This window comes from Ahaetulla prasina, chromosome 6 (assembly GCF_028640845.1).
Source record: "Ahaetulla prasina isolate Xishuangbanna chromosome 6, ASM2864084v1, whole genome shotgun sequence".
In the NCBI taxonomy this organism is placed as follows: domain Eukaryota; kingdom Metazoa; phylum Chordata; class Lepidosauria; order Squamata; family Colubridae; genus Ahaetulla; species Ahaetulla prasina.
In genome coordinates, this window is record NC_080544.1 from 25,232,116 (window position 1) to 25,248,463 (window position 16,348).

General features: G+C 45.9%; 1 protein-coding gene across 1 annotated transcript in view; it reads right to left on the reverse strand.

Moving 5' to 3' along the window:
- SPOCK2 (SPARC (osteonectin), cwcv and kazal like domains proteoglycan 2) overlaps positions 1 to 16,147 on the reverse strand; it is a 131,071-nt gene extending 114,924 nt beyond the window's left edge. The window contains exon 1 of the mRNA XM_058188267.1: positions 15,750 to 16,147. Coding sequence (XP_058044250.1) covers positions 15,750 to 15,935 — 186 coding nt within the window. The 5' untranslated portion in view covers positions 15,936 to 16,147. The remainder of the gene's footprint in view (positions 1 to 15,749) is intronic.
- Between the last annotated feature and the right edge of the window lie 201 nt (positions 16,148 to 16,348).

Sequence of the window (16,348 nt, forward strand, 5' to 3'; positions counted from 1 at the left end):
ACCGAGTGCGAAAGAATAAACCGTTACCTGTTTGAGTTTGCAGGAGTCCTTCATTCTGAGCATGCCTCTGAAGAGCAGATCCCAGATTCAATTATCGACTTGAAGGCCTGCACTGCTGATGCCAGTCAGTATGGAAACACCAGGGGTTTTTGATGGATTAATGATCTGGCTCAATATAAGGCAGCTTTCTATATTCCAAGGCAGTTACTCATGTTGTAGGCCAGGAGTGCCAAACTCAATTTCATTGAGGGCCGCATCAGGGTTGTGTTTGATCTCAGGGGGCCTGGGGGGGTCAACGTCACTCATGTGTGGGGATACCTGTGGTGGCCTGAGCGCTCTACCAGCAAAAACGGGCTCCCGACAGTGGTGAAATCCTCCCCGATTTGCCATCGGTTCGCTGCCCACGCATGCGTGGTGTGTGCCAAATGCGTGCTGCGCACGCATGTGCAATCCACACCAAATGCACGCTGTGCGCACATGCACAATACGCAGCAAACACGTGCTGCGTGCGGAAAAAGGAGGCTTGTTAAGGTAAGTAGAACAGCAAGGGGAGGGAAACAGCTCTGCCGTTCGATTTAGATCCACTAGAAAGCAGGATTTCCTCCTTTCCAGCGATTTTAAATCATACGGCACAGCTGATCGTCTGAAATACCGGTTCGGACCAGCTTTTCTCACTACCAGTGTGAACAGGTAGGATTTCACCACTGGCTCCCAAGCTCGATTTTTGGCTGCAACGGCATCCCGCAACCCTCTGCCAATGAAAACGGAGCTCAGGACGGCCCTCCCGAGCTCTTTTTTTGCTGGCAGAGGCACTGCGGGCTGGTCCTTTGCTCTTTCCATGGCAGCCCTGCAGGCCACATCCGACCCCCAGGCCTTGAGTTTGATGCCCCTGCTGTAGGCAAATCTCCTTGGAGAAGAACATTTGGAGCTGCAATAGTACAGCTGCTGAACAGTATCCTAGGGGCCTTTGTTTGTTTTGAATGTTCCTCTCGGAGGTCAGAAGAACAGCTTGAACTTCAAAAGGTTGAAACCATTAGAAGATGCTTTTTGTAACATCAGGACATTCTAAGGCTGGGAAGATTCAAAAGAGGCTATCCTCAGAAGTGATCTGTTTTCCTTTTAACCAAATGAAAAGGTCGTGACCACTGCTGCTCCACACACTTCCATCTGTCAGGTTGAATATGTCAGGATGTTGAGTTTATTCGAAGGACGATAAGCAAGATAATTACCATATTTTTCGGAGTATAAGACGCACTGGACTATAAGACACACCTACCTTTTTTGGTGAGGATAACAAGAAAAAGAAATCTGCCTCCCAGCAATTTTGCCTTGTTGCAGCAAACAGCAAACAGCCTGCTTTACTTTCATTTTCGTTTTCCGCATAGCTTGATTAGCACAAGAAAAAAAAAATTGCTCCCAGCAATTTACCTCCTTGCAGCAAGCAGCAGAGGTCTGTGCAGCAATAGGCAATGGCAATCCCTGCAGCCTGAAACAGCTGAGAGTCGGGAACAATAAACTTGTGCTAATTAGGCTGTGCTGAAGCTGAAATCGGCTGTTTTTTCTTGCTGCTTGCTACAAGGAGGTAAATTGCTGGGAGGCAGAGGCCAAAGGGTAGGTGCCAATGGGTGGGCAGAGCTACATTTAGTGTATAAGATGCACCCAAATTTTCACCCCCTTTGGGGGGGGGGAAAGGTGCGTCTTATACTCCGAAAAATACGGTATGCCCGTTAACCACATAAAAGGCTATATTCTAGCTAGAGACGTGTGTGGTAAATTTTCCTGGAGAAAATTGTCCACTTCAGGCCAATTTTGTCAGTTTCCAAATTGCACAATGTCTGTCTTCCGGGTGATCTTTAATAAAAAATAGAGAAGAGGGATTTCATGGTTCTCTCTATGGGTTCCAATGACTTGAAAATAGGAGAAAGGGAAAGCTGCTAAAGATACTGCAAAGACAGATGAGAGATTATCATCTCCAGTTCTGGTTTATAACTCCCATGTGACCAGAGCAAACATTGCTACATGGGGGAATTTCTATTTTTACTGTGAAGTAGATCGGAAAGAGCTGGTTTTAGATACACGCTGTATGTGTGCCTTCTCTTGATCCTGATTTCTCAATGGTCATCTCTAGCCATCTACTTGGATTTTTGTCCTGAATCACAATACTTAATCTACACAAAGTGTCATAAAATAGGAATATGCAAAAGAGTTTCAGAAAAAGGAACTGGTTTTGCCAATGGGCCTGAGGAAGCCAGAGTGGGATGGAGCCAGTGGTGGGTTGTTACCAGTTCGCCCTGGATCGGGTGAACCGGTAGTGGCAGTGGCAGCGGCGGGAGGCTCCGCCCACCCGCCTGGATGTCTCTGCGCACGCGCAGAAGCTTCTATGCATCTGAGAAGTGTTGCACATGAGCACCCACAAGCAAACAGGCAGCGACAGCGTTTGAAACCCACTACTGGATGGAGCCCATCAAGTGGCTTGTTTGATTGATGGCTGTCACCGGGGTGGGGTGGGGGGTGGAGGGTTATCGTTTTCTATTGTTTGTATATTGGGTGTTTATTTTTGTAAGCTGACCAGAATCACTGAGAGTGAGTGACAGTCATACAAATCTTCTTAGATGATAGATGATAGATGGACGGATAGATGATAGATAGATAGATAGATAGATAGATAGATAGATAGATAGATAGATAGATAGATAGATAGATAGATAGAAAAAGAGCATTCTTTCACTGGACCATACCAACCTTCTCCAGATCATTCTGTTCTGGAGGAAATGATTTACTAGCTTGCCAGACATAAAACCTCAGAGACTGGATATATTTCTGGAGTGGTTTGGCCAGGGGTGGGCTGCTGGGGGTTCAGGAGAACCTCTAGCTAAGATTCTGTGCAGTTCAGAGAACCTCCAAATCCCACTCCTGGCTGGCTCCGCCCACCCCACCCCTCCCAGAAGTCCCCATGTGGCCTGTTTTAGATGCAGGTAAGTGCAGGGTGCACATGGAAGCTTGGGGAGGGCGAAAAACGGGCCTACTGGAAGTTCGGGAACTCCAGAGGGTCTCCAGAGCCTGGGGAGGCCATTTTTGCCCTCCTGGAGGCTCAAGGAAAGGGCAAAAACACCCCCCTCCCCTGCTGTGGTGCAGGAGGCCAACTAGGCCACGCCCACCATGACCATGCCCACCCAGCAACCAGGCAGAGAACCCCTTGCTAAAAAATTTGAAGCCCACCCCTGGGTTTGGTACAAAATGGACCTGGTTTATCCAGGATGTCTCTGGATCACCATGAAACAAGCCTGGTTCAGAAGCTGTACTTCTGGAAAACTGCTGAGCCATCCTTGAAACAGCATGGTCTGGTGCTCCATAGAATATTCTGAAACATTCTGTTCCAGGATCGGTGGATTATCCACATCCCAGGGAAGAAGTGAACATATAACACTGAAGTGAACATATAACACTGAAGTATTACAAGGAAGAATAAAACGACATTGCTATGAAGATGAAGCCACATTTAACGTAGGGAAGACAATCTCCTGAAGAAATACAACCGCACCAATTCTCTGAGTATTGTACAACTGCCTCTCCCTGCCCTGGTTGTTCAGAAACTCGATTCTCTTCCACATTGAGGGAATTCATTGCGCAGATTCAGCATCAATGCCACACCCATTTTCTCACAGCTTCACAGGTCTTCAGGAACAGAGAGGAGTAACATGTAGTTCAGCTGCTTCTCCAGAGGACACTATTACAGAGCTTTTTGTCCTCAGGACCGGGCTTCCTATTGGGTGGTCGGTTCCTCATTGGTTGAAGATGCTCCCTTGCTCTGCCTCCTCAGGTATCCCCCTCCCTCCTGCAATCCAGCGCCATGTTGCTTTGCTGCTAAAACAAGCAGAGCAAGGCATGGACTGGTATAGCCATTTTTTTGCAACCTGGTATTGACCGGCCAATCTATTATTGGGCACAAAAATGGTTAAAAACCTTTGCAGGAGGGCACAATCACTTTTCTAAAAGTTTATAGAGCAAAACCATGCTCCATGCGGACAAGTCCCTTTGATTATATCCAATTTCATATAGTTATTACACACTTATGATTATATTTATGCTTATATATCGTATAGTTATTTCATGCTTATGCCTATATATACTGTTGTGATAAATAAAATAAATAAATAAAAATAAGTCCTTAAATTGTCTTCGGCGGGAAATGTAGGATGTAAATATCATCATTTTATGGATTTCCTACCCACATGAATACAATAGTCCTCGACTTACGACCACGGTTGAGCCCAAGATTGATGTTGCTAAGTGAGACATTTTGCTAAGTAAGTTAGCAAAGTCATGTTATGACTTTTCTTGATAGATTTGTTAAGTGAATCGCTGCAGTTGTTAAATTCGTAACACGGTTGTTCAGTGAATCTGGATTCCCCATTGTCTGTCAGAAGGTCGCAAAACGGGATCATATGACCCGGGGACAAAGCAACCGTCATAAATATGAAGCATCCGAAAGCAAATCACGGTGCTTTACATGCCGATCACAATAAATAGTGTGGGAATGCTGTAGCGGTCGTAGTGCCATGAGTCACTTTTTCCAGTGCAGTTGTAACTTCCAACGGTCACTAAATGAACTGTTTAAGTTGAGGACTAGCTGTACTACAAAACCCCAAAGCTCTCTCAGATCCAGTCCTTAGTATCACTCCTGCTATAGACTGTAACATTACAGTCTGGAGCAGGGGTCTCCAACCTTGGCAACTTTAAGACTTGTGGACTTCAACTCCCAGAGCAAAGCTGGCTGAGGAACTCTGGGAGTTGAAGTCCACAAGTCTTAAAGTTGCCAAGGTTGGAGACCCCTGCTCTGGAGGGTGTCTGCTTCTTACGTTTACCTTCCGTTTATACCCACCAGCCACTATTTCCTCTCATTTCTGCTTAAAAAGATTTCTGGGAATTGTTCATAGCTCGAGGGGGCTTTACATGTAAGTGTGGGAAAGACAACTCTTTACACATGAAATAATTGTGTGTGTGACACTTTCACCAGTAACTATTCACCACAAAATTCCTGCAGCTACTGTAGGCACCATGGCTGTAATCCAGTGTTGTGACCCAGGCCCAAGTAAACTTTATTCGAACAGCTGAGAATTACTTCATTCTCAGCGTAGTTCAACTAAATATTAAATCAAATTCCTCCCAACACAAATTCCTCAGTCCTATCGCAAACCTTGGTCCAATTAGGCAAACTGCCAAAGGCCTTTCTTGGCAAACGTTCAGAAGTCCCAAATACAAAAATAAATGCAAGAAGACGAAGCTACCAACATTGTTTTCTGGCAAAGAGCCCAAACACTGTTGCTGGTCTTTTAAGTCTTATGGGAGGGGCCAATCATCTCTTGGTCCTACTCCCGAGATGTCCTCTTTGCTTGAGCTGCTCTTGCCTTCTGGCAGCTCTTCTCATGCATGCATTAGGAACAGGCTCCTCCTGTTCCTCTGCCTCACTACTATCAGGCTCTGCAGGCTCTGGAGTCCGTACCTCACTTCTCGATGGCTCTTGCCCCACCTCAGTCTCATCGCTGTCTGACTCCATTGCCAGCTCTGCAGGCTGCTGGTGGACCACAACATCCAGCACAAAGACACATTTGCTTGTCTACTCTCTCAAAGTTAAACACAAAACCGTGATGGTAAAACAACCTTTTCCTTCTACATTCCTTTGATGAAAGGAAAACACGTTGACAAAGCACAGCAGAATTACAGCATGTCTTAACAATGAAAAAAGTCAATGACAAAGCAGCAGTAACATCGTTCACACAGGAAGGAAAGTATCTGTGTTACGTATATCCATGAACAGGTGAGTGTTCTCAGATATACTGGAAAATTACCCAGATTAATGGATTCAGTGCCCATATCAACCAGAGCTGATTCTGAAGAATTCTTCCAATACCTTTGTTGGTAAATATATCTTCCCTCTCCCCCTCCCCCAGCTTCCATTCAATTGTGTCCAATTGTTGGAGTTTGCCTGGACAAGTCCCCGCTGTTTTCTTGGCAAGGTTTTTTGGAATGGTTTGCCACTGTCTCCTTCCTAGGGCTGAGAGAGAGCGACTGGCTCAAGGTCACCCAGCTGGCTTTGTGCCTAAAGAGGGACTAGAACTCACAGTATCTCCTGGTTTCTTCCCTGATGCCTCAACCGCTGCACTTACCAGGATACCCTTCGCATCCTGGACATAAACTGTTTCAACTCCTACCCTCAAAATGACGCTATATAGCACTGCACACCAGAACAACTAGACACAAGAACAGTTTTTTCCCGAACGTCATCACTCTGCTAAACAAATAATTCCCTCAACACTGTCAAACTATTCACTAAGTCTGCATTACTATTAATCTTCTCATCGTTCCTATCACCCATCTCTTCCCACTTATGACTGCATGACTGTAACTTGTTGCTTGTATCCTTACAATTTATACTGATTGTTTCCTAGTATGATTCAATTTCTTGTTTGTACCCTATGACAATCATTAAGTGTTGTACCTTATGATTCTTGACAAATGTATTTTGTCTTTTTATGTACACTGAGAGCATGTGCACCAAAGACAAATTTCTTGTGTGTCCAATCACACATGGCCAATAAAGAATTCTATTCTATTCTATTCTATTCTATTCTATTCTATTCTATTCTATTCTATTCTATTCTATTCTAAACTGACTCCCTAAATATAACAATTTGCGAACTCCAAAATTTGGGGTGTCTTTTAACAATGTTCTTCTTTCCTTAGCCTATGATTCATCACATATTAAGAATGCTCCTACTAAGGATGTGATTATTCTGACATCTTCAATACATTTTCAGTAATGATTCAGAAACTAGAATTAGTACCAATTATATCAGGGATGGGTAAGGATAGATTCTTCTGAGTCAAACTCAGCTCTTAGTGACTGAATAGAGATGTGATATTCACATTGCCCCTAGACCAGGGGTCTGCAAACTTGGCTCTTTTAATATTTACATTTTACATACCCCCAGAAGAAGGCAGCATATTCAAACCATTTCTTTATTGTTGGTCTAGGGCAGGAGTCTGCAAACTTGGCTCTTTTAAGACTTGTGGACTTCAACTCCCAGAGTTCCTCAGCCAGTAGCAAAAGTAAGTGAAACCCTCAAGATCATTTTTCTGTATTTGACTTTCCAGAGTCATATCTCAAAAAGTAAACATCAGCAGGAGAACTAAATGGTTGGGGCCCAGTCAAAAACTAAACTTCAATTACTTTCATATCTGTTTAATTTTAGTTAGCATTAAAACACATTTAATATTAATGTACATTTAATGTGTTTTCATAGTTTTCCTCTTCTGTCACTGTAAAATGTGCATTGTGGGGGCAGTTTTGGAAGAATTGATGGTGTTCAACATTTCTAATCTTACAGATAGTGTTGGGGGCACAGATTGTATGCCTTTTTCTACAAGAGGTATGTGACTTCAGTCCTTTGGAAAACTTATTGGCTGTCTCTGCCACCTATCTCAATTCAAAACACTGGTTCTCATTTGAAGTGCTAGAACTTGAAGTTAAAAATATTTGACAGTATGACTTGTCCTTTATCACCTCACCAAACCTGTTATAGTATTTCAGGAGATACTTTTCTCCAAAATTTGTTTGTAGGCTAAACATACTACACATTTACAACCAGGTCCTTCTTATTGCAATATCTGGTTTTAAATGTCTTCCCAAAAATTGTATGATGAGTGCTAACTTTGATTTCATAGGGACACCAAATCATCATGTTTGATTTTCTGCCCAAAGATAGTAAATTTAAAATAGTTGTTGTTTTTAAAAAGGAAGATTTTCATTGTGTGTGTCATTTCATTATAGCTTTGATGTGCCTTCCCTTGCAGTTTTATATTTTTATCATATTCATGCTTATCATAATGCTAGACAAAAGTGCTTGAAGGTCCTTTATGGTTTTTTTTAAAATTAAAATTATTAGATGGTTGATTGCAAGGACATTGGGTTTAGTTCAGGCCATATTTTAATAGTGGGAGGGTAGAGAATGCCTTATACCCAAGGTGCAGGAGATTGATTCCCACCTTGTAGATCAGCAGAAAATATAAATTGAATTCAAAAAGAGGTACAGAATAGAGGGATAGATATATGAGAGCATTATAAATACAGTAGAGTAGAGTAGAGTAGAGTAGAGTAGAATAGAATAGAATAGAATAGAATAGAATAGAATAGAATAGAATAGAATAGAATAGAATAGAATAGAATGGACCTTGGAGGTCTTCTAGTCCAACCCACTGCTTAGGCAAGAAACCCTATATCATTTCAGACAAACGGTTATCCAATCTCTTCTTAAAAACTTCCAGTGTTGGAGCATTCAGAACCTCTGGAGGCAAATTGTTCCACTAATGAACTGTTCTAACTGTCAGGAAATTTCTCCTTAGTTCTAAGTTGCTTCTCTCCTTGATGAGTTTCCACCCATTGCTTCTTGTCCTGCCTTCAGGTGCTTTGGAGAATAGCTTGACTCCCTCTTCTTTGTGGCAGCCCCTGAGATATTGGAACACTGCTATCATGTCTCCCCTAGTCCTTCTTTTCATTAAACTAGACATAGCCCGTTCCTGCAACCGTTCTTCATATGTTTTAGCCTCCAGTCCCCTAATCATCATTGTTGCTCTTCTCTGCACTCTTTCTAGAGTCTCCACATCTTTTTTAACATCATGGTGACCAAAACTGGATGCAGTATTTCAACTGTGGCCTTACCAAGGCATTATAAAGTGGAATTAACACTTCACGTGATCTTGATTCTATCCCTCTGTTAATGCAGCCCAGCACTGTGTTGGCTTTTTTGGCAGCTGCTAGAGAACCAGTTTTGGTGTAGTGGTTAAGGCACAAACCTTGAAACTGATAGTCCTTTAAGGTAGATCAGACTAGAAAATCAAAGTTATAAATGTGAATACTACTTTTATTACCCATATATGTAAACAAATCTTGCAAATCTGAATAATTTACCCCCCTCTCTTTTGCACATGAGAACCAGGGCGTGTCTAGTCTGAACCACTTTCTCAAATTATATTTCTGCCTCCGGCTCAGAGTTTCTTTTATCTGATGGTTGTTTTGACTGCAGTTCTTTCTCCTGTTTATCAAGGTCACCCCTTCAGCCCATCACAGAAACTGGGAGACTGTAAGGTTTAATCCCATCTTAGACATAAAACTAACTGGCTGACTTTGAGCTAGTCCCCCTCTCTCTATCCTACAAGGGCAAAGCAAAAAGCTGCTAAGAAAACTCAAGAAAAACTGCTCAGGTGCTTCCCAAAGGTCAAGATTGACTTGAGGGCATGAAAAGAAATTGAAAAACCCTCTTAATAGAATAGAATAGATTTTTTTTATTGGCCAAGTGTGATTGGACACACAAGGAATTTGTCTTGGTGCATATGCTCTCAGTGTACATAAAAGAAAAGATACCTTCATCAAGGTATAACACTTACAACACTTAACGATAGTCATAGGGTACTAATGTAACACTTAATGATGCAACACTTAATGATAGTCATAGGCTTCAATTAAGCAATCAGGAAACAATCAATATCAGTATAAATCGTAAGGATACAAGCAACAAAGTTACAGTCATACAGTCACAAGTGGAAGGAGATGGGTGATGGGAACAATGAGAAGATTAATAGTAGGGCAGATTTAGTTAAGAAAGAATTAAAAGAGATTTTCCCTATTCTTTTTATATTTCTTAATGTATGATCTCTTGCAGAGCAACGGTGCATAAAGTATCGACATTGCATGATCCTCCTAATACTTCCAACTGTAATCTTGGCATCTTATAATCTTATCAGGCGAGACATTTGTTCAGTGAGTTTTGCCCCCCCCCCATTTTATGACCTTTCTTGCCACAGTCGTTAAGTGAATCACTGCAGCTGCTAAGTTAGTCCCAAGGTTGTTAAGTGAATCTTGCTTCCCCGTTGACTTTGCTGATCAGAAAATACGACCCTGGGACATTGCAACGGTCATAAATATGAACCAGTTGCCAAGCAATGGTTGTAAGTGTGAAAAATGGTCATCAGTTACTTTTTTTCAGTGCTGTCGTAACTTCGAACGGTCACTAAAAAAAAGTGTTGTAAGCCAGTGGTGAAATCAAATTTTTTTTACTACCGGTTCTGTGGACATGGCTTAGTGGGTGTGGCTTGGTGGCCATGGCAGGGGATGAATACCGCAAAATCTCCATTCCCACCCCAGTCCAGGGGAAGGATATTGCAAAATCTCCATTCCCATCCCACTCTGTGACCAGCCAGAGGTGGTATTTGCCGGTTCTCTGAACTACTCAAAATTTTCACTACCGGTGTTTTTTTTTTATTTGCATTTTTTTAAAATTTGCATTTATATCCCGCCCTTCTCCGAAGACTCAGGGCGGCTTACACTATGTCAAGCAATAGTCTTCATCCATTTGTAATCCAATTATCCAAAGTCAACTTATTGCCCCCAACAATCTGGGTCCTCATTTTACCTACCTTATAAAGGATGGAAGGGTGAGTCAACCTTGGGCTTGTTGGGACTTGAACCTGCAGTAATTGCAAGCAGCTGCTGTTAATAACAGACTGCATTAGTCTGTTGAGCCACCAGAGGCTCTAGAACCTGTCAGAACCTGCTGGATTTCACCCCTGTTGTAAGCCAAGGACTACCTGTGGTGGGATCCTAGCTTTGTCTTTCAGAATCTATACTGCAGCTGGGAAGACTTGTGAATGGCTCCGAATCAGAGATGGGATTTACTTACCTTCCCTACCGGTTCGCAAAATGTGAGCGCGTGCGCGTGCACATGCACACACAGTGCTCACGCATTAAGTCCAGGTGAGTGGGCGGAGCCTTCCGCGGTCTCCCCTACCAGTTCTCCCGAACTGGACAGAACCGGCTGAATCCCACCACTGCGAGTCTAAATGCCTTCTCCCTATTTCAACATCCCTCTGCAGCGGCAAGGCAGGCTGAGGCTGTCGAAACCTGCAAGCGACCCCACAACGTCGATCCTAAGCAAAGAAGGGGTTTTGCAAAGCGGGCAAGCATGCCAAGCCATCCTAAAGATTCGCTCAAATCATTTGCATGTTGTTTGCTTTTCGTAGTCTTTTTTTTATTTTTATTTTTTTATGGCAGGGTAATGTTCGTGATCTTGACTGAATGGGATCCAATCTGCTTAATGTCTCCTCTCCCCCACAACACCCGGGGGTGAAATCCAGCAGGTTCTGACAGGTTCTGGAGAACCGGTAGCCGAAATTTTGAGTAGTTCGGAGAATCAGCAAATACCACCTCCGGCTGCCCCTAGAGTGGAGTGGGAATGGGGATTTTGCAGTATCCTTCCCCTGGAGTGGGGTGGGAATGGGGATTTTGCAGTATCCTTCCCCTGCCACGCCCAAGCCACGCCCACCAAGCCACACCCACAGAACCGGTAGTAAAAAAAATTGCATTTCACCATTGCCCCCACCCCTTTAATGGAAAGCATTTGCTAATAAATCAGGGAAGGAAGGGCAGTGATTGAAAAAATGAAGTCTTTCTCCAGATACAGTCAAAGGGGCAAAAGGGAGCTTTTCTGAGTTTTACTGCTTAAATAAAATGGCCTTTTTCCTATGGATGAAGCTGCCATCAAGTGAAACCACAGCTGCTTCCAGGCCTTTCTTCCCATTAGCTGAGCAGGCAGTCTCATCTCTGGGATGAGCTTTTACACAGACCAGACCAAGTATGACCAGGGATGAGGCTGGAAAATATCTGCTCAAACGCCCAGCCTTCCTAATACTTAAGAGGAAGGGATTGAAACGGAGGAGCTGATAAGTTCTCACGATTCTGAATGCCTAGTTCAGTGATGGCTAACCTTTTTGTCATCGCATGCCAGGAAGGAGGGGGTCGGAGGGGGTCGTGCGCACACAACCATAATTCTATGCATCCCACCCCCATGCATGCACATGTGACCCCTCCCCACTCTCCCTGCTCCTGGCACGCGATAGCCTGGTAGGCCCGTTTTTCTCTCTCACCTGGCTCCAGAGCCTTTCTAGGAGTCGGGGGGGGGGGCGAAAACACTCCCCCCCCCAGGTCCTCTGGATGCCAGAAATGGCCTGTTTGCCAACTTCCAGTGGGACTGGTGGGACTTCCGGTGGGACTTCCCAAGACTTAGAGAGAAGCTCTGGAGCCAGATGAGAGAGAAAAACAGGCCTTCCCCACCATTCCCTGAGGCCCCTGGAGGCAGGAAACAGCCTGTTTCCCTACTTCTGGTGGGCCCAGAAGGCCTGAAATGCAGGCGCTGGAGCTGAGCTCGCGTGCCCACTGATATGGCTACGCGTGCCACCTGTGGCACGCGTGCCAAAGTTTCGCCATCACGGGCCTAGTTGTTAAATTCAATTGGGGGGGTGGCAATTGGCAACTCTAGGTTTGCACGAGTGCAAAAATGTATGGGGTTAAAAATAAATATGGAGGTGAAGCAACCCAACACAAGCCAACCTGGACTACCGGCAGTTAAGGCTGGTCAAAGACTTCGGTCTTGGATGAAGTGGAGGAGAAAAGAAGACGTTTAACAGAGGAGAATATTCTCGAAGGTAGCACAGTTAGCTAGCTGGCTGAACTGGCTGCACTCGAGGTTTCTCTGCAATGTTTCGCTGCTTCTCTCCCTTATGGATTAAATTTCCCACGATGCTCACAAGGATGCAGCTGGATCTTGATTTGTGGCTGGGAGAAATCCAACGTTTAACCATAACGTGATTCAAAATCAAGAGCGGGGCTGGCAAAATCTTTTGAGGGAGAAAGGCATTTCTATCTTAAGTGGGCTTCGGTTACTGCCCGCAGGAATTGCTAGTATGTTTTCGTCTATTAGTACAGATGTTAAACCATCTGCTGCAGAAGTCCGGGACCATGAATAAAATTGCAAACTTTATTCATTGTTTTTTTTTCCCCTCCAGGAGCTGAAAACAACTTAGATGGGGGATCTCCCTTCATTTTTTTCAAGGCCCCTCTATGTCTCTAGCGTTCGGCACTCAAGAAATTATGCAGGCGAAATTTTACCTGGCATGACGAAACGCGGCCGAGATTTCATTTGCTAAATTTAAGAGCGGAAGAAGATCCGATTTGGCTTAAGACAAGTTTAAAAAGGTCTGAAAACTCATGCATTTTATGGTTTTATCGGCACGAAAGTGTAACCGGAATTAGACTGTCAAGCAGTTGAAAGAAGAAACAAGATCTTCCTTCCGCTCATTTTTTTTCTAGATTGCTCTGTCTTTCATTCCGTTCTAGATCCTACAGAATACATCTTCAGAGACTGGGAGGAGATGCGAATTAATAATACGACTGCATGAGTCTGAGCCAAGTTGCCTTTTAGTGTTCCAAAAATAAACAAACAAAGAACTTAAAAGAAAAACATCCCTTTATGCTAAAGAGATTATTCGTGTGAGAACGTGGACGGAAGTAATCAAGAGAGATCCAGCTTTCCTATCCTAGGGGAGCAAATCTAGGAAGAAACCTTGCCAAATCCAGGGTAGTCTTTCTGCAACGGGGATCAAGCTGGTGCAAGTGTATTTGGTTATTAAACGTAGCAACCCTCGCCTTACTTGCATCCCTGAGCTCCAGCGTTTCTCAGCACCAACAGTCGCAGCCAGGCTGTTTTAATTTGTTGCAGGGCATCAGCTGAGCCAGGTGCGGTAGGAAAAGGGCCACCAGCTTGCCTCGGAAAGAAGCAAAATTACACAAAAAGGGGCAGCTCATCTCTTCTAAGTTGCAACCAAGGGGAGCCAAATCATTTTAGGCGGAGGGGGTGGCATTTCAAACTTCTCCTTTGCCTTCCAGGCAGGGGAATTTCTGAGGGAGGGAGGGAAGGACAGAGAAAGAAGCACCTCTTCATATAACTGCTTGGGTGTCTTTTATCAGCATCCTGCTTCTCTCCCCTCCCCTCCCCTCCCTTATCCCATCCACACAGTCTGGGTCCCATCTTAAAGCTCTCCACTGAAGGAGTCTCACCCTGCAGCTTTCCCACCTTCTTCAAGGTCTCCTGTGCTGAGGAACAGTCCTCCTCCCTCCCTCCCTCCCGTCCCCCATTTCAGAGCTGTTTCCTTCAGAGATCCTTTTGCAGTAGGAGAGACTTGAGGCTGAATTCCCAAGAAAGAGGGGCAACTGGAAACCAGCAGGCATTTATTGAATGGATGGGTTTTTGGGGTGTTTTTTTTTGCCTTAGATGACTTTTTTGCTCCAGTCTGGCGATTGATGGTGAGGAGGGGCCGGTTTCTCCTACTGCTGGAGGCTTTTCTCTCTTCCCTGCCCCATCTCGCCCCTCTCAGCAGTCACCAGAGGGAAATTAAAAAAAAGAGAGAGAGAGAGGCGAGTTCTTCACCACTGCAGCACCGGGAGCCCCGCCTGGCCCAAGGCATCACCATGTGAAGCCTATTCTCCGCGTCCGTCCCCCCCTCGCCCCCCCCTCCCCGTTCCTCCCAGGGGTGGGCAGCCCCCCCCCAAAAAGATCTGGCGCCCTCCAAAAAAAAAAAAAAAGCCTCAGGTAGTCCGCATCCCCGTCAGTAAGACTCTTGTGGCCAGGCGGGCACTGGGTTGGCGAAGCATGCCATGCCCAGAGGGTTTAAAAACGTCTGGGGTTGAGGGGGGGGGGTGAAAGAGGGGAGAGAGATGGAGGAGACGTCCGAGAGGCGGTGGGGGAGGAAGGTCTCGGTGGCGACTGCACTCCCCTGCCCCACTTGCGCCCGGTCGCCCATCCACCCCTTGGCAGGGCGGATCCCTCTGGCGAAACCCAGCATCGCCAATTCTGCAGCCGGGCGAGTTTTTTCGCAAAGTGACACGCCGCCAAGGCTCCCCCCTCCCTCCCTCCCTCCCTCCCCCTCCGGCGGCTGCATCCAGAGTCCCCTTTTTTTCCGCCCGATCGCTATCCCGATGAACGACGGTAAGCAAGAGCCAGAGCCCAACGATCATAACGATGCTGATGCTGATAATGCTGATGCTGTTTATGTGTGAACACTTTGGACCCCTAGAAAACGCGCTGTTCAACATAGCAATGGAAGATAGAGAATTGTTTTTGCACAAAAAATGTAATCCACGCACCGACACGTTGTATAGAAATTTGAATGAAAGATGTTTTTATGTTTGTATGTCTTTAAAAAATTTAAAAAAATTTCAAAAAAACCCCCATAGCAATGGAAGATTATAAAACAATTTTTTTTAAAAAAAGAGAGCCAGAGAGCCCTTAGGACTTATAAACCGCTTCCCGGCGCTTTTTCCAGCCCACTCTGAGCGGTTTACAGAGTCAGCCTGTTGCCCCACCACCACCACCCCCAAAAAATTCCGGGTCCTCATTTGACCCACCTGGGAAGGACGGGAGGCTGAATAAGGAACGAATTCATCAGAAATAAGGCTTCTCTCCAACTCCTTCCCCACTTCCAGCTACCTCCCCCTCCCCAAAGGTTTGCCTTCCCGGGGACAAACCGGGCACCGGTACCCAAAAAAACGCCCCACCCCATCCTTTCCCCGTCCGCCCGTTGCTGGTTTCAACCGCAGCGCCGCTCGGAGCCCGGACCGGAGTGTTGCAGCCGCTAAGCGGGTCGGGTCCGTTCCTTTGCGCGCAATTCACCTTCCGCTCAACCCCAGCTCCGCCAAAGGAGCAAATTGTGGCAAGTTGCGAAGCGAAAGGCAGCCTCCCGCCCTTTGCACATGCTTCTGCGGTGCATCGCCCGGGAGAAACCGGAGTGTGTGTGTGTGTGTGTGTGTAGGGGGGAGGTGGGGGGAGAGAGATAAGCAGATTCGGCTCGGGGAAACTCACGTCTCGGAAGCGGTTCCAGTGTTTGATCTTGCCGCTGTACTGGGCGATGGAAGACAGCCATTGCTCGTCCTCCATAAAATTGCCCGGGCTGTCGCCTTCTTTAGCCGCTTTGCCGTCTCCTTCCGCCCAAGCCACGGCCAGCAGGAGCGGCACCACCACCACCAGACAGCAGCCCGGGGCTCTCATCTCGGGACGGCTGGAGCTGCCTCCTCCTTGGATCGGCGGCCAAGCCAAAGCGCCTCGGATCTTCTTTATCCGGCCGGACCACCCGCTCCCACCCTTCGGGCTCCAATCTCTCTTCCCCCTCCCCGGACTCCGGCAGGCGAGGATGGAGGGTGGGAGAGCCCCGCTTTGCAAAAGGCGACCGGCTTTGCAGATGCGCCGCTCGGAAAGCCAGCTCCGCCAGCACCGGGGAGGATTGACGGAGTCTGCGCCAAAAGAGGCTGGCTTAAGTCACAGGAGCGGCCGCATCACGTTTGACATCACGGTACCTGGTGGTAAAAAAAAAAGGAAGAAAAAAAGAGGGGGGGGGAAGGAGCCCATCCCGGCGGCGGAGAAGAGGGAGTCAGGAACGGGGGACCGGCATGATCCCCAGATAG